The sequence below is a fragment of the Cuculus canorus genome, chromosome 16 (genome assembly GCF_017976375.1).
Source record: "Cuculus canorus isolate bCucCan1 chromosome 16, bCucCan1.pri, whole genome shotgun sequence".
NCBI lineage: Eukaryota > Metazoa > Chordata > Aves > Cuculiformes > Cuculidae > Cuculus > Cuculus canorus.
The window spans coordinates 3,250,785-3,268,579 of NC_071416.1; the positions used below are offsets into that span (position 1 = coordinate 3,250,785).

The 17,795-nt window shown below is 49.4% G+C and overlaps 1 protein-coding gene across 1 annotated transcript in view; it reads left to right on the forward strand.

Moving 5' to 3' along the window:
* The first annotated feature begins 264 nt into the window (after window positions 1–264).
* AHCY (adenosylhomocysteinase) overlaps window positions 265–17,795 on the forward strand; it is a 30,118-nt gene continuing 12,587 nt past the window's right edge. The window contains exons 1-7 of the mRNA XM_054081579.1: window positions 265–352; window positions 2,580–2,770; window positions 5,637–5,712; window positions 7,831–7,983; window positions 13,436–13,548; window positions 16,029–16,236; window positions 17,412–17,499. Coding sequence (XP_053937554.1) covers window positions 325–352; window positions 2,580–2,770; window positions 5,637–5,712; window positions 7,831–7,983; window positions 13,436–13,548; window positions 16,029–16,236; window positions 17,412–17,499 — 857 coding nt within the window. The 5' untranslated portion in view covers window positions 265–324. The remainder of the gene's footprint in view (window positions 353–2,579; window positions 2,771–5,636; window positions 5,713–7,830; window positions 7,984–13,435; window positions 13,549–16,028; window positions 16,237–17,411; window positions 17,500–17,795) is intronic.

A 17,795-nucleotide genomic window follows, 5' to 3' on the forward strand; every position in this document is an offset into this window, starting at 1 on the left:
AGGCTCAGCCCTGCTCCCAGTGCCTCCATACCCCAGTGCGGGGCTGGAACAGGACCGAACCCCACTCCCAGTGCCAGCCTGGAACGGGACCCAGCCCGGCTCCCAGTGTATCCAGACCCCTCTACAATCCCTGCTCCCAGTGCCCTTAGACCGCCCTACGATAACACCCAACCCCCTCGCAGCGCCCCCACCCCCGCTACGGGGCTCAAGCGGGAGCCCCTCCCCCGGACACCCCCCGGCAGCTCCGCGCCGGCGCAGCCCCGCCCCCCCCGCCCCGCTCAAAGCTCTGCCCGCCCCGCGCCGCCCCCCCTTCGCTCCGCCGCGATGTCGGACCGGCTGCCCTACAAAGTGGGTGAGTGCGGGCCGGGGGAGGGCGAGCTCCGCCGCGATGTCGCGCTGATGCTGCTGCTGCTTCTCTTCTTCCTCCTTCCCTCGGGCCGCTCAGGGAGCCCCTGGGCTGCAGCAGAGCTTGGGGATCCCCGGGCGCAGCCGTGCCCGCTGCACCACCCCGAGCACCTCGGGTGCCCCCGCAGGGATGGGGACTCGCCAGCTCCCCGCGGAGCCTCTGCCGGAGCCTGAGAACTGTTTTGATAGAGAAACGCTCCCCGCTGTCCGACTGAGCCTGTCCTGGTGCAGCATGAGGCCGTTCCCTCTCCCCATCCGCTCTTCTCGCTGTGCTGCACGTGTCCGCAGAGGCTTTGGCTGTTCCCGCACACCCGAACCTCCCCAAACCCTCCCGTTTGTGTGCTTTGAAGGCTGCGTTTGAAAAGAACGTGTGCGCTCACAGCCCAGAAACCAACCGTGTCCTGGTTGCATCCAAAGCCGTGGGACCAGCAGGGCCAGGGAGGGGATTCTGCCCCTCTGCTCTGCTCTATGAGACCCATCTGGAGCCCTGTGTACAGCTCTGGAGTCCTGAGCACAGGGAGGACACGGAGCTGTTGGAGCGAGGCCAGAGGAGGCCATGGAGATGATCTGATGGCTGGAGAACCTCCTGTGTGAGGACAGGCTGAGAGAGTTGGGGCTGTTCAGCCTGGAGAAGAGAAGGCTGTGGGGAGACCTTAGAGCAGCTTCCATTCCTGAAAGGGGCTCCAGGAAAGCTGGGGAGGGGCTCTGGATCAGGGAGTGCAGGGATGGGACAAGAGGAAGGGTTTTCATCTGAGAGAGAGGAGATTGAGATGAGATCTTGGGGAAAAAACGTTTGCCTGTGAAGGTGGGGAGACCTTGGCTGAGGTTTCCCAGAACAGGGGTCGCTGCCCCATCCCTGGAGGTGTTCCAGGCCAGGTTGGATGGGACTTGGAGCAACTGGATCCTGGGTGCCCCTGCCCATGGTAGGGGTGTTGGAACTGGGTGGGCTTTGAGGTCCCTTCCAACCCAAACCATTCTAAGATTCTATGATTCTGTAAGCTCAGATTCATAAATAATTTGCCCTGAAAGCTATGAATGTGAAATGCTCCAGGATGTGTTTTTAAGGAGCACTAAAGCCCTAAAGAGAATTGAGATTCCAGATCCCTTTCTCTTGATACCCTTGTTTCTGTGGCCCTTCCGTTACTGGGCTCTGTTCAGTCCCTGTTGGGGTGAAGGCTGCACAGTACTTGACTACAGCGTTGGCTACAGTCTCAGTGGCCCCTGGGCTTAGATCTCTAGCCAAATGCAATTAGCCTGTCCACATTAAATGGAGTAGTCTGGCTTTGAGTTCCTGGTTTTCCTGAAGGCTTTAAACTGCCTGTGTTCACCAAGTAGGTGAGAGAAAAGTGTCTGACCGTGTCCTCAGTGAAACTATGAGCTTCTGAAATCTCCCTCAAAAGAGCTAACCAAGTAAGGAGGATGCTTGGTGTTGGCCGGTGCCGCAAAGCAGTGCAGCTCGGCGTTAGCTGTCTGGCCCAGGCCTCCTTAAGACTGGAGTCTGACAGTGGTAGTAAGTGCGGTATTTTCTACCCTGATCCAGCCTGTTGGAAGTCTCTCTTCAGTATTTGCTTAACTTTTCTACTATAGTTCCTTTTTACAAAGGCAGAAGTAGGCTTGTGACTAAGGTAGTTCTGGTGCCTTGAGAATAGTCTTTGTGGATCCGAGGGGGTAGGAGCCTTGCAGCCCCAAAGAGGGGAGCTGGGCTGGATTTGGCTCCTGGAATGCACAGCACGGAGCATGCTGTGTGTGTTCTCTGTGGAAGCTGTTGCTCTGCAGGCAGGCCCCACCATGTGCAAGTCTGAATTTTGTGGAAGTAAATCTGTCAGAAGTGTCAGGACCATGGGCAGTATTTATAGGGAGGAGCGCTTAAGGCTGGAGTTCCCTGAATGAATGGGCCCTCAGGATGTCTGCACACAGGATCACAGCTCCTTACATGCTCGTGCTTTCTTCACAGCTGCTGTTGAGTTTAGTCTAAAGTTGTTTGAAAGCCTGTGTGCCACAGTAAAAAAGCAGTGAGTAACTGGGATCAGGTCCATTTTTCCCCCAGTTCTGTGTCCCAGCTGCTGCTGGGTGTCTGGTTCAGCTGTTGCAGCCCATGCTTACCCACAAGTGTGTGAACAGACCCCAAGGTCTCAGCTATATAAACCCTGACACCTGCCCTCCTTCTCTTGCAGCTGACATCAGCCTTGCAGACTGGGGTCGCAAGGCCATTGAGATTGCTGAGAATGAGATGCCGGGGCTGATGAAGATGCGGGAGATGTATGCCGCATCCAAGCCGCTGAAAGGTGCCCGTATCGCTGGTTGCCTTCATATGACTGTGCAGACAGCAGTTCTCATAGAGACCCTGATTGCGCTGGGAGCTGAGGTAAGGTGTCTCTGGGTTTCTCCTTCAGCGTGTTCTTTGGTAACGCTCTGCCTGGGGCACTGCTGATGCTTTTATAACTGCCTGAGGGGGTCCTGGCAAATGACCGTACTTTTTGGGAAGAGACGGTGCTGCGATCTCCAGGTGGATGGATTTATGTCTTTTCTCCTGAAGCAAAAACCTTGTCACCAGTACTGCACGCACCTCTGGAGTGTGGTATGCATTTTCCCTCTGGACAAACAGCATCTTCGTGAGTGCCTGTTTGTGGTGGGGCCACTGGCTTCAGCAGCTCCATCAGCTGTGTGTACAGTGCCTTGAGCAGTGGTGCCAAAAGCTGCTCCCACGCACTCATGTTGTGTTCGGGCACGCAGTGCTGTTGGTGGTAATGCTGGGGCTCCGGTGATTGCCTCCAGCACAGATTAGCCTCGAGATCCACACCATGCCCTGGTAAAGTCAGTGAAAACTAATGAAGCTTTTTGAAAGCTCATGCTGGCCCTTGAGCTTTGCAGGAAAAAGGCAGGGAGACTGTGCTTTAGTGACCAAGGCCTGGGGGCTCCAAAGACTCTGAATTTGTGTGACTATGGACTTGGTTACCTCAGTCTGTATTAAAGACTGAGTTATGATCCTCTCTGACTGAGAAATGATCCTTTAATGGATCATTTACTGTGTTGTGGCTTGCTAAATAAAGTCCAAACATCACGGCTGAGTGCTCACTGTACAGGACATGAGGAGAGCCAGGCATCTCAGCACAATCCACGTAGCTTATGTGCTGAGCAGGGAGCTGACTGGAACTTGGTGATGGATTATGTTAAGTCTGTATGTGATCTGAAATTCCTTCTCCTGAAGCTTAGCTGCCTGAACTCAGGCTGCCCAGAGGTGCCCTTTATGGGGTTCCCTCCCTGGGGGTGGTTAAAAGAATTGAGCAGCGTTATGCTGATCAAAATGCACTGGGAGAAGGGGAAGCACTCTCTGTAGCAGCTAAGGCTCAGAAAAGGAGAGGGCAGGCCTGGACAGCATGCCAGGTCACCCTGGGCAAGATCCATGCTGCTGTGCGGGTGTTCTTCAGCTTGTTCAGCCCTGTTTTGTGGCTGCAAATGATGCAGTGCTAAGAGAGCTCTGATGTGGAGATACAGTCATGGCTCGATTCTGGCTACTCTGTCTGTGAAACTCTTGTTCCTCCACAGGATTTAAAAGCGAGCAGTAGCCACTGACATTTGGGAAGGTCCTTGCTGCTCCTGTTGGTTGCCATACTCCAGTGCGGCCAGCCTAGGCAGAGCTGTGTGCTTATTTAAACGCTGCCAAGCTGCTTTACTCTGAGCACAACCCCGAGTCAGTGCTGTATGGGATTCACCAAAGTCATTCAGGGAGATGCAGGATTGTTTCCTTTAAGTGTAAGTTAGGGTTTTGCCTTTAAGATGTGCCTTATTAGCTCCTTTCTCATCCTGATGCCTGCACGTTAGTTTAGGCTTTGACTGGAGTTGATGTTCAGCCTTGGTTCATCAGTTCTGAACTTTGATGCCTGGGAGGGATGGAGGGAGGAGTGCAGCTCTGATGAAACCAGACCCTACATAATGAGGATCTGGCTCACTGCAGCACAATGATCCTGGCTGAGTTAACAAAGACGGAGTAAATACTCTGTGTTTCAGAATACAATTTCTCCAACTGTAATAAAAATATGTTTCCTTCATAACCACTGATGTAAGTGTGTGGCATTGAGCTCACCAGGTACGCCAGTTTTTGTAGGGTCTGTACCGTTATCACAAATTGGTGCTACGGATCTGAGGATGCAGAGTTGAAGCCTTGTTTCAAGTGCTTGAAGTGTAAACAGCATACACCTGTCCTCTATACTTTAAACTTCATGACGCCTCCTGATGGTCATCTGTACTAGTATGGAGGGAGCGTAGGAAAACTCAAGTGAGGAGGTGCAGTGCTTTGGATCATGAATTTGGTTTTTCTGAGCTCCTTCCAGGTGTGTTTTCACTGACAAGTGTTACTTGTGTAGGCTGAGGTGAGGTGCTTCCTACTGCAGCCCTTACTCTGAAGTGTCAATTTTGACAAAGTGGAATGGGTACCTAAAAACAGCCTGCAGGATTATGCCTTGCTGCCCTCTCTCCTTAAAGTCCGTTACGAATAAGTGTGCAAATACTTGTCTGTCAGTCCTTTAGGGAGCAGAGTGAAAACTGGTGTGTGGCTCTGGGATGAGGTGGATTCTGTGCCCGCTGGGGAACTGCAGGAGCTATGCAGCTGCTTTTACAATGCAACTCAGCAATGTGCTGTTGCTTTTCTAGGTGCCTGAGCTTAGTTATGAAATCTGTGTGGAAAACACTTAGCTCAGCTGGAAAAGCTTCCATGACTGGAGCAGAGAGTGGGAGTTGGGTGAGCATAATCTTGGAGAATGCCCATTGATTGAGTGCAGTGTTTCAGCTGTATTTCTGGCTCTTCTGAGTGCCAGCAGGTGTGTTGCTGCATGTCTGTACCCCTCAGGGGACACTTGTTATGTGGCTCTTCTGAAAAACTGAACTTCGTTGACTATAACTTTCTAAACCCACCCTGCTGTGCACTTCCTGAAGATCTATAGCTGAATGTACGCTCTGGCTGCCTGGCAGAAGCTCTCCGGGGGGAGTAGAGAGATGCTTGACTATGTGGCACAGCTAAAGCTCCATTACATTCTCTCCCAAAGTGGCATCATTTTCCCTGGCCTAGTCAGACACTTGGTTTTCACCTTAACCTTGCAGAGCTACTGAGGAAGGCAGGAATCTGCACTAACACACCTTTCTACTCTTGCTGCCTTTTTAACTCCTGTGTCTGGAAGAGAGTGCCAGATATCTCAGAACTTTGTTCAGCAAACAAAACTTGGGTTGTTTTCCAGGTACAATGGTCAAGCTGCAACATTTTCTCCACTCAGGACCACGCTGCAGCTGCTATTGCAAAAGCCGGTGTCCCTGGTAAGTGTTCCGTGTTTTCATTTGGCTCTGATGAGCTGGGATGTGCTGCCTATTCTAGCAAAATCAAACTGCTTACGAATCAAGCTGTTCTGAACAAGCTTTGGGATAGAAATAACCCATCAAAAGCAATGATTGTTATAAACCAGGACATTTAATTCAAGCTGCATTGCATCAGACTATGCATAGTACTTCGGACAATGGCTGATGTTAGGCTGTGAAAGAGTCTGGCTTTCTGTTACCAGCTTTAAGCCTGGTCATTAAAGTGATTGAATGGGCTGGGTAATTAAATAGATTGGCATGTAGGTGTATGTGGATGGAGGTGCTTTCCAGCAAGCCTGGAGTTAAACAGGAGATGGGATGTTAACTACGACTGCTAGGTTACAGTGACAGGGTCAATACTCAAGATATTTTTAGTTTAGAGCTAGGCCAGCTGTGTTGCCGCCTAACATCCCTGAAGCCGTTTATGAGGATGCTGCTGTTGTGTTACTGTCATCCTCTAATAAAGAGCTATTCCTTGTGGATCGGTATGAATGCATTTAGCTGTCTGTTGTGTTTCTCAGGTTAAGAAGGTACACTCCTCGTGGCTCTGTGCTGGGAACTGCATGGCCTGAGCCCAGATGTTGGCAGAGGCTAAATCTGATTTCTGGCAGCCTGGTTCTTTGCTTTGGGAGGCGTCTTTCGTTTCTGCTACACTCAGCTTTCCCCAGATGTGGTCCATTCTAACGTAACGGAAGTGGTCCCTTCGTCAGCTGCAGGCATCCCCTTCTCTGCCTGCCTCTGGCATGGGATGTCTGGGGGCCAGGTGGGACTCTAGATATGATATTAGGATATTGCGTTCTTTGCAGCTCCCAAAATCCAAAACTCAGCTGAAGAGCAGTTTGCAGACAGAGTGTTTGTCCAAGTTTGACCTCTGCCCTTGATGCCCTTTTGGTTTTGTTAATACTGCACTTCGCACAGTGAATTTAGGAGGCTTTGGAGGAATGCTGGTCCTGTATGAGATACTGATGCACATGGGGGGCCTGAAGAAGAGCTGGGGAGGGGCCCTTGATCAGGGACTGCAAGGATAGGATGAGGGGGGAATGGTTAAAAGCTCAAAGAGAGGAGATTGAGATGAGATCTTAGGAAGAAATGTTTTGCTGTGAGGGTGGGGAGGCCCTGGCCCAGGTTGCCCAGAGCAGTGGTGACTGCCCCATCCCTGGAGGGGTTCCAGGCCAGATTGGATGGGGCTTGGAGAGACCTGATCCACTGGGAGGTGTCCCTGCCCACGGCAGGGGTGTTGGAACTGGATGGGCTTTAAGGTCCCTTCTGACCCAAACCGTTCTAAGATTTCTTCAGAAGGGTCTATTGCATGGTGGGATCCTCATGGCTCAAGAGTTAGTTTTCTGTGTAAAGAGTGAAAACATTACAATTGAGCAAAATATTGGGGTTTGTGAACCCTGTGCCCAGCATAGGTTTGAATGGCTGAGTGCCACTGAGGCTCAAGAAGCTGGTACAAATGTCTGGAAGGGCAAAAGTACTACTAGATGGAACATGTTGTGGTGGTTGTGGTGTGTTGCTGCTGGTAGGTGTACTTGTGTAGAAATATGCCCTAATGAGAGCAGACAGTGCACAGCAGCTTGGATTTTAGCACTGTGCTAGAGACTAGAATTTAAACTTAAAGTTGCTGGAGTGTTTGTAGTCTGGTGCTTAGCTCATGCTGAAGTCAAGTTGCTCTTTTCTGGTGTGCTGAAAAGTACTGTAGTTCTGTTTTCATTTGTCTGTATCAATTTATCCAGTGGCTATTCCTGGTAATGTAGTATGTAGTAGAGTGGCAAGTAGGGTGTTGTGGATGTGAGTCTGCTTTAGTTTGTGTTGTCTTCTCCCTATTAACACAGAAGAAGAGTAAAGAGAGTACTGAAATATCAAAATTTTGACCAATTTTGTGGCCTGGAACAAAAGTCAAAGTGATTTCACTTCAGAGCTCTTTTTTTCAATACAAGTGTCTTTTTTGGCCTGCAGGCAAAGATAGTCATCTGTCTGTCCGCTCTCCTACTGAGAGCTGCTGATGAAATCCTCCTTTGGCTGCCTTACCACATGCTGAGTAAGTAACTGGCTAATTGTGTGTTTGTTCCCATGTAGTGTTTGCTTGGAAAGGGGAGACGGATGAGGAATATTTGTGGTGCATTGAGCAGACCCTGTACTTCAAGGATGGGCAGCCCCTCAACATGATTTTGGATGATGGTGGAGACCTAACCAACCTTGTTCATACCAAATACCCACAGCTGTTGAAAGGTAACTCGGATGTTGTTCTGTCAGGTGCAGTTCTGCTTGGGGGGCTGTTTAGGCAGTCTTTTCTGTGGGAATTCCCTGCTTGTGTAAAAGGGCTGGGGGAGGAGGGGCAGGCGTGTGCAAACATGCAGACAATGAGTCTGTGAATGCTGCTTACAGTCCAAGACCAGAACCTCTCACCTGCCAGAGCTGTTTCCATCTCTGTGAGCTACAGACCTGTTCTTCCCAGTGTTCATTACCTGAGAGTGACCAGCGCTGATATGGACTTGCCAAAGCTTCCTGGGAATGGACTGTGTTTAGAATTGCTTAATGTCTTGCGATTAATATTTTTAACACCGGTGCTTTTCCTTCTCCATACTCTTAGCGCACCTCTGGATGAAGTCATGACAACCTGTAACATTTCTTGGATAGAGAACGGTTCTCTATTTTATATAAACTAAAAGGCATTAACTCATCTGATTTGTGTCGGTGGAGATTCTGATGGAGTCAGGGTTGGAACTCTTTGTTTTGTTGACTTAGTACTTGGAGTGTAAGTTAGTAAAACTGGAAACAGATCAGTGTGGTGTTGCTAGAAAAAGGTTCATCTGAAGGGAATTGGGCATAACCTGTGGTAGCACGCTGGCAAGCAGACCTTGGAGCAGCTGTCCTGCACTGAAAGGGGCTCCAGGAAAGCTGGGTAGGGGCTTTTTATCAGGGACTGCAGGGATAGGATGAGGGGGAAAGGTTTTGAGGTGAAAGAGGGGAGAGGGAGATGAGATCTTAGGAAGAAATGTTTTCCTGTGAGGGTGGGGAGGCCCTGGCCCAGGTTGTCCAGAGCAGTGGTGGCTGCCCCCATCCCTGGAGGTGTTCCAGGCCAGGTTGGATGGGGCTTGGAGCAGCCGGATCCAGTGGGAGGTGTCCCTGCCCATGGCAGGGGATTGGAACTGGATGGGCTTTGGGGTCCCTTCTGACCCAAACCATTCTGTGATCCTATGATTGTATGAAGTATGACAGATGAACTCTGCTGCCACAAGCTGTGGATGTCCGGTGTTGCTGAAGGGCACGTCTGATCTGTGATCTGAAACAAGTTGGATGGTGATAGAGGGTAGAACCTAAACTGATACAGGAGAGTGTGCTAATGTTTGTTCTTGGTCCTTAGAGGTGAGGTTGCTGTAGGAGACTGCTGGATCAGCTCTCTTTGGATTTAAGGGAAGCTGTGAGAAAGAGGTGTGAAGGCAGCATGGATAGGGCCCTGTGAGGGGAGGAGTCTGGGACTGCTTCCCATCCATGTGCTCATGTGAGTAGGGGCACAAGGAATAGAGCTGTGTAGCATCCATAATTTTTCTGTCTTGAGGATAACAGAGGCTGATACATCCTAAGGGCTTGTGGGGGTACTTGGTGTCTTTGGGGAGAGGTAGGACAAGAGTAACAGTAGCAGAGGACGCACAGTGTGTGAAGGATGGGATTGTGAGCACAGGAGACGCTTCGGCAGGCAGCACCGGAAAGTGCTGTTTGCCATTTAAGGACTGGGCAAGTTTTCTGGGCTAATTTCAAAGGGAATTGTCTGTCTTCCATGCTTCAGCTGCTTCTAATTTAAATAGATGTTAGTTCAGTCCTAGTGTGCAACTAATAGTTGAAAGTAGGGCTTGTTCAAGTCTGCTTGAGCAAGGAGATGTGTTAAATATCATACGGAAAAGCTCGGGAGGCTTTCCCTCTCCCTAACAGCAACTGCTGTTAGAAGGCAGAATGGCCTTTGTACTGTTGGCTTATTCCTCAGAACTAAATGCCCTTAAAATCAAAATAAATAAAGGTAGGAGGGGGGAAAACTAGAACTGAACAAAGGAGGAAGTCCTGAACCCATGCAGGGGGAGGTCTCTGGCGTCTCTGCAGAAAACTGCTGTTCTCTGGAGAAGATGAGATCACATGTGATCCACTGATGCAGGCTTGCTCATTGATCAGGTAAGAAAAGCAGGGCAGCACAGCAGGTCTGAGTTTTTAGCAAGGCTGTATCAGTTTAATTCAGCCTTTTCCTTGTTGTAGGCCCATCGTGGTTCTCCAGTCACTGAAGTCGCTCAGGTGGTGAAATCCAGTGGTGTAGGCAGCACTTTTCCTGGAGCTGGGATGTAGTTTAGCCCAGCTGTTAGGTGTCACCTGGGGCAGCAGGCAGGCGGCCTTCAGGGGAGAGTTGCTGCTGGTGTACTTAGTGCAGGTTTAAAGGGAATCTGCCAAGCTTAGAAGTGTCAGCCTGGAGACCTTTGAAGGATGAGATATATGTCTCTGAGTTGCCAGACAGACCAGAGGAGAGAGAACAGGTTTGAACTGAAGGTTTCTGCCATAACTTCCTAGAGGTTTCTTTCATAGGGAGTGATTGTGCTTTGGTCTAGGCCATAGCACTGGAAAATCGGTGCTTTTGGGGCTTAGTGCAGATGCTGCACTTCAGTGTGCACCAGGCAATGTTCTTGAAACTGTCCTATTGTCTCCCTGTGAGCTCTAAAGATGCTAAACCCTGAACTTGGTCTCTTTGCAGGTCAGCGTGTGGGGGGTGTGGTTACCAAAGGCTCATCGTGACGAATTTTTTCCCAATGTCTAATCTAAATCTTCCCTCTTCCAATTTAAAACCATTCCTTCATGTCCTATCACTCCACGCCCTTGTAAAAAGTACCTCCTCAGCTTTCCTTGGAGCTTCAGCCTTCTCTTCTCCCGACTGAATAACCGCAACTCTCTCAGCCTGTCCTTGTACAGGAGGTGTTCCAGCCTTTGGATCGTCTCCGTAGCATCCTCTGGACCTGCTCCGACACTTCTATATCCTTATGCTAGGGATTCCAGAACTGGACACAGAACTCCAGGAGCAGCATACGTGATGGGCAACAGTTTTCATCTGAAAGAGGCGAGGGGAGATTGAGATGAGATTTTAGGAAGAAATGTTTTGCTGTGAGGGTGGGGTTGCCCAGAGCAGTGGTGGCTGCCCCATCCCTGGAGGTGTTCCAGGCCAGGTTGGATGGGGCTTGGAGCAAAGGGATCCAGTGGGAGGTGTTGCTGCCCTGTGGCAGAGGGTGGGACTGGATGGGCTTTGAGGTCCCTTCAACCCCAAACCATTCTAAAATTCTATGATTCTATAAGGCTCAGATTCATAAGGAATTTGCCCTGGAGGCTATGAATGTGAAATGCTCCAGGAGGTATTTTTAAGGAGCCCTGGCAGAACTACTAAGCTTTAAAGATGAGTGAGATCCAGGTCTCTTTCACTTGATACAACTGTTTCCGTGGCCCTTCCATCACCCGCAGGAAGCCAGGGTGGCCTTGAGGACAAGGATTCTTTAGGAGAAAATGTTGGGCCAGGTTGAGGGGGCTTTGGGCATCCTGATCCAGCGGGAGGTGTCCCTGCCCATGGCTGGGGGGGGGACGGGGACTGGATGGGCTTTGAGGTCTCTTCTAACCCAAACCGTTCTAAGATTCTATGATCTGTACAAATTCTGATTTGAAAGCTGTTTGGATCGAAGCTGCCCGCGTTCCGGAGCTCCTCCGGCCTTCCCTCGGCGGGCAGCGTGTCTTGGAAGGGACAGGATGGCTTCGAACCGGGCGCGGGGCTGCAGCCGGGCCGCAGGGGGCGCTGTGGGGCTGCGGCCGGGAACCCCCTGCTCCCCGCTTTGTCCCCTCCTTCCCCTCCCTTTTGCCCCACCTTCTCCCTCTTCTCCTCCCCTTTGCCCCTCTCCCTTTTGGGCCCTCTCCCCCCTCCCCTCTGCTTTGCCCCCCCCCGTTTTGCGCCCCCCCCCCGTTTTGCGCCCCCCCCCCGTTTTGCGCCCCCCCCCCCGTTTTGCGCCCCCCCCCCCGTTTTGCGCCCCCCCCCCGTTTTGCGCCCCCCCCCCCGTTTTGCGCCCCCCCCCGTTTTGCGCCCCCCCCGTTTTGCCCCCCCCGTTTTGCCGCCCCCCCCCCCGTTTTGCCCCTTCCCCGTTTTGCCCCCCTTCCTCCCTTTTTGTGCCCCCCCCCCCTTTGCTCCCCCCTCCCTTTTGGCCCCTTCCCCTCCCTTTTTGTCCCCCCCCTTTTGGGCCCTCCCCCCACCCCTTTTGCCCTTTCCCCCCTTCCTCTCTTTGGAGAGGCCCTTTTGGGCCCCCCTGTTTCTTTGTCAGAGATTTTACATCGAAATGCCTGTAAAATCACTTTGCTTACAAGCATCTTTTCACTTTTATTCCGAGGTCAGCGTCAGAGGTCTCTTGCCTGGGGGGCAATGTCTTGTCTGCATTAATCTCTGGTGCGCAGAGAACTTGGTATTCGTTGTTTCCATATTTTCTCCTGTGAATCTGAATTAGCTCCAAGTGCCACATGGATCTCGTTATAGAGATGTTGCTTGTGTTGGTGGTTTCAGCCTGATTTAGCAGAATTCTTCTGTTTTCCCTCAATAGGTCAACAAAATAATTGTCTTGCAGTGTGCCTCCAGCCCTTAAGGAAGAAATGTAATTACTGTATCCTCTACCGTAGAAATTCATCCAGATGGGATAGTTCACTTTTGGATTTATTCTGTTTGTCATCAATTGTGTACCTTTTTATGTAGAGAGGTTTTATAAGTAATCGAGGAGTTGCACAGTATTGCAACTGGATGGTTTGCGTACAATGTCTGGTTTTGAGACATTAGGAGCAGAGAAATCCAGAAATTGTGTGCAATTGATGCCCCTTCTGAACAACTGCTGCTGTTGAAAGGTCCGGAAAGTGTCAGGACCTTCAAAGCAAGATGTGTGTTCACAGCTTTGGCTTCTTGGTATAACGTGGAGCCTGGTAACCCCACCACAGTTCCTGCGCTGTTGGGATCTTCGTTGTATCATGTTTGTGTTTCTAGATAGACCTTTCTCTCTGGTCTCTGCTTCCTGGAGTGTTTTCAGACAATCTTATATCTGAAATAGTGCTTTTTGATTGTGCTCGTTTTACCCACAAAAGTGAAATTTCCTGTAGCTGTATCCAGATTTAGAGGAGGTGTTGGCTGTTTAATCAGAGCTGAAGTTGAGTACAACCAGAGGACTGGGAATGGTGAACTGTGCATTTGGTTTGTTTTTCAGTTGATCCGAGTGCTTTAGGTCTCGGTGTGGTTATCTAGGTATCATCTTCTCTTGAGCCACCTTGCAAGGATGGACTACAGTGCACAAACATCACTGAGGCGAACATCGGTCCCTTTCTACGGAAGAGCTTGTTGCTAATTTTGTGAGAGAACAAATTACAGTGGGGTTGTCCCTGATTCCCTCGTCTAGAGCCTGGTCCCTTCCATTTTTCTTCCTATTTTGTCCTGCTCTTTTAATTACCTTGTGGGGTAAGCTGGTTTGTTATTTTAAACTACTGTTTGAGGATCCAAATAAGGGTTCGCGCCTCTTCTCTGCTTCCTGCAATGCGTTTGCTTACCTTAAGCCACTGGAGGATGTTCCGAGCACCTGGATGTGTTGGTTTGCAGCAGTGTTAACTCCAGCTAAGGTGAATCCTTTTATTCTTCCTGCAGGAATTAGGGGTATTTCAGAAGAGACAACCACTGGAGTTCACAACCTGTACAAGATGAAGGCCAATGGGACCCTGAAAGTGCCAGCTATCAACGTTAACGACTCTGTCACCAAGGTAATGCAGCTAGAGCCCTTCTGCTATCTTCTGCTGTCTGACTAGTTTGGTGTTGGGATGCTGTCATTCCCGTGCAAGTATGGCTTAAAGCCTCCAGGTCAGTGGTCAGTACCAGCTGGAAAAGTGTGACCTACATGAGCTTGTGGCTCGTAAAGGTTGGTTCATCTAACGTGGTATCTTTGTGAGCAGCATAGAATCATAAAATGGTTTTGGTTGGAATAGACTTTTAAGATCATGGAGTCCAACCATTGATCGAGCCCTGCTAAATCCGTCACCAGACCACAGAATCATAGAATAGTTTGGGTTGGAAAGGACCTTAAAGATCATCTAGTTCTAACATCCCTGCCATGGGCAGGGACACGTCCCACTAGATGTGTCCATGTCCCACCACGTCCCTAAGCATGACATCTACTCATCTTTTAAACCCCTCCAGGGATGGTGACTCAAACACCTCCCTAAGCAGCCTTTTCCAATGCTTGACAACCCTTTCAGTAAAGAAATTTCTCCTAATATCCAAACTAAATCTCCCCTGAAGCATCTTGAGGCCATTTTCTTCTGTCCTGTCATTGGTTACCAGGGAGAAGAGACCAACCCTCACCTTGCTACAACCTCCTATTATGTTGCTGCAGAGAGTGATGAGGTCTCCCCTCAGTCTCCTTTTCTCTAGGCTAAACAGCCCCAGGGCCCTCAGCTGCTTCCAGAACCCTTGTTCTCCAGACCCCTCCCCAGCTCCGTTCCCTTCTCTGGATGCGCTCCAGTCCCTCAATGTCCTTCTTGTACTGAGGGCTCAAAACTGAACCCAGGATGTGAGGTGCAACCTCACCAGCAGTAAGCACAGAGGAATGATCACTTCTTGGCGAGCAGCTGGAAAGGATAGGATGGGAGGTATTTGCTTAGCTATGTTACCGCTCCCTGAGACAAATCCTGGTGAACTGAGAGATTGAGGGGGAATGGTATTTAAAGGGTGCTAGTGCTTTTTAGATGAAGATAAATTACAGTGGGAGTTTCAGGCATACTCAGTTTATGCATCTGGATATCTTTCAAATCCAGTTGCTAAGTTTATTTCAAGTTGTTGCGTAAATGTTATCCTACTGGGCACAGCAGCTCTCACTGCTTCTTCTGCTTGCAGCTTCCTATCTGAAGAGTATCTCCTTGCTGCTCACAAAGATGCATCTGTCATTTTTATTTCATAGCTTGTGGACTGGAATCCAGTTGATCTTGGAAGAACCTTGTTTCTCTACATCCTTTTCACCTAGATTGCACTTCCTGCATAGTAACTATTAATACTGTTGAGTAGGTTCAGAAATGCAGATATTTCTAAAAAAGTGGATTTGGGTTGAGCTCACTTTAGGTTGAGCTCACTTCTTTAGGTTGAGCTCACTTCTTTAGGTTGAGCTCACTTCTTTAGGTTGAGCTCGCTTCTTTAGGTTGAGCTCGCTTCTTTAGGTTGAGCTCGCTTCTTTAGGTTGAGCTCGCTTCTTTAGGTTGAGCTCGCTTCTTTAGGTTGAGCTCGCTTCTTTAGGTTGAGCTCGCTTCTTTAGGTTGAGCTCGCTTCTTTAGGTTGAGCTCGCTTCTTTAGGTTGAGCTCGCTTCTTTAGGTTGAGCTCGCTTCTTTAGGTTGAGCTCGCTTCTTTAGGTTGAGCTCGCTTCTTTAGGTTGAGCTCGCTTTAGGTTGAGCTCGCTTTAGGTTGAGCTCGCTTTAGGTTGAGCTCACTTTAGGTTGAGCTCACTTTAGGTTGAGCTCACTTTAGGTTGAGCTCACTTTATTTTAGTGCCGGCAGTGCTTATTTTCATGGAGTGTTTGGTATTTCTGTAGTAAGAGACTTGTACCAAACACAGTTGCAGACCTCCAGAAAGAACTGTTGAACATCTGGTTAAGGAACGTGGACCTGCGTCAGGACACAAGAATTGTGTGTGATTTATGCTTTTACTTGATAAATTCAGGTTACCTCTAGCAAGCTGTTAATGTGTCGTAGCTCTGATCAGTAGACACAACTTATTTATGAAATGATTCTCGCCAGGGGTGTGCTGAAGCCTGTGTCTGGTGTCACTATAGAGACTGAAATTGGATCATAGAATCCTAGAATGATTTGGGTTGGAAAGGACCTTCAAGGCCCCCTCCATGGGCAGGGACACCTCCCACTAAGCCAGGCTGCTCAAGGCCCCATCCAACCTACCCTTGAATGCCTCCAGGGGTGAATCATCCATGACTTCCTTGGGCAACCTGTGGCAGGGCCTCCTCACCCTCATTGTGAAGAATTTCTTCCTAATGTCTAACTTAAGTCTTCACCCTTTCAATTTAAAATAAATAACCTGATTTGATGTTTTTATTTATCTCCTTCCCATCCCTCAATGGGGTTGAAGTATTTAGCTCACTTCTGCCTTCTGGTTTATAGTACTTGATTTCAGTCTATTTTGTTTCTCTAAGGAATTCTTACAGGAGTGACTTTGTTCTAAAACTGCTCCTTTTCCTTTCTCAGAGCAAGTTTGATAACCTTTATGGCTGCAGAGAGTCCCTCATTGATGGCATCAAGCGTGCTACAGACGTCATGATTGCTGGGAAAGTAGCAGTTGTGGCAGGTTATGGTGACGTGGGCAAAGGCTGCGCTCAGGCCCTGCGGAGCTTTGGAGCCAGAGTCATCATCACGGAGATTGATCCTATCAATGCGCTGCAGGCAGCCATGGAAGGTGAGAACTGAAGGAGATGCAGAAAGTAATGGGTCTGGCAGGGATCTCTGCATGTCAGTGTAGAGCAATAAATGAGTTGGACAAGATAGTCTCAGGGGGTTTCAACCCTGTCCCTGTTGAGGTAGAAGTGATTCCAGTTTAACTGTAGGGATTTTTTTCCGTATCGTTAGGGGAGTTTATTAAATAGGCCTTGAAGATAGGTTTGGAGTCCAGAATATAGAGACAATAGTTGGGTAAGGCCCCCATTTCACACCGCTGTAAGCCTGGTTTTGAATGGGAACTGGGAACTAGGGTTGTTTAGCCTGGAGAAGAGGAGGCTGAGAGGAGACCTTATTGCTCTTTACAACTACAAAGGAGGTTGTAGAGAGGTGGGTGCTGGGCTCTTCTCCCCAGTGACAGGGGACAGGACAAGGGGGAATGGCCTCAAGCTGCGTCGGGGGGGGGTCAGACTGGATAGCAGGAAAAAAATTTTTCATGGAAAGGGTCATTGGGCCCTGGCAGAGGCTGCCCAGGGAGGGGGTGAAGTCACTATCCCTGGAGGTACCTAAAAGATGGGTAGATGAGGTGCTCAGGGGCCTGGTTTAGTAGCAGGTAGGTATGGTTGGACTCAATGATCTAAGAGGTCTTTTCCAACCTGGTCATTTTATCATTCTATGAATGGGTTCGCTATCTTCGAGTTGTGTAACCTTGTGCAAGTAAAGCCCAGATCTTACCCTGAGCAGAGGTTTTAGGAGAGCAGCACTGTGCTCTCTGCCTTCCCAGCTGTGCTCACAGCCCACTCCAATGAGCTGTGCTCATTCTCTTCTGTGGGTGCCTCCAGTAACTATGCTGCTTAGTACCAGTTTGTCCCATTGCTGTTCATACTTGACCAGAACCTGCAGGTGTCGTGGGTGTATTTCCCTTTGCAAACTTGGCCCCAGTCAGAATCTAATCTGAGTGCTGTGCCAGATACCCCACCTATGGATCCAAGACTTTCAATGTATAGATTCACAGATTGGAAACGGGCGAGGGATGGATAATTTTTGTGCAATGTTGGTGTTTAGTGAGATGAGTATGGCCACTGCCTTGCATCCTCCATAGGCCAAGTGTTAGCACAGACTTCTCTCTCCCTACATTTCTACTTGTAATATTGAAGCCCATTTCTTAATAAACAGAATAACTTTTTCTTTTTTCAGGTTATGAAGTTACAACCATGGAGGAGGCCTGCAAAGAAGGCAACATCTTTGTTACCACCACTGGCTGCACTGATATTGTTCAGGGCAGGTATGGTCTAGCCACTTGCTTTCCTGAAAGCATATCTGTACAGCTAGATAGTCATAACTTGTCAGCGGTATGGTAGGGGTTAACACACAGTCTCAGGTCTGGATGACAGTATCAATGTAGGGAGAAATCAGGCTCTGGTCTTTGAATTCTGTTGGATATTGCCACATGGCAATTTTTCCTGTCTTACAGCATGTAATGAGGGAGAAACAAAAGGTGTAGCGGGATAGATAGACTTGTGGAGAGTGGGAACATCAGGGCTAAGTTCTGTGTTAGGACAGATAAATGTGAACAGAAGA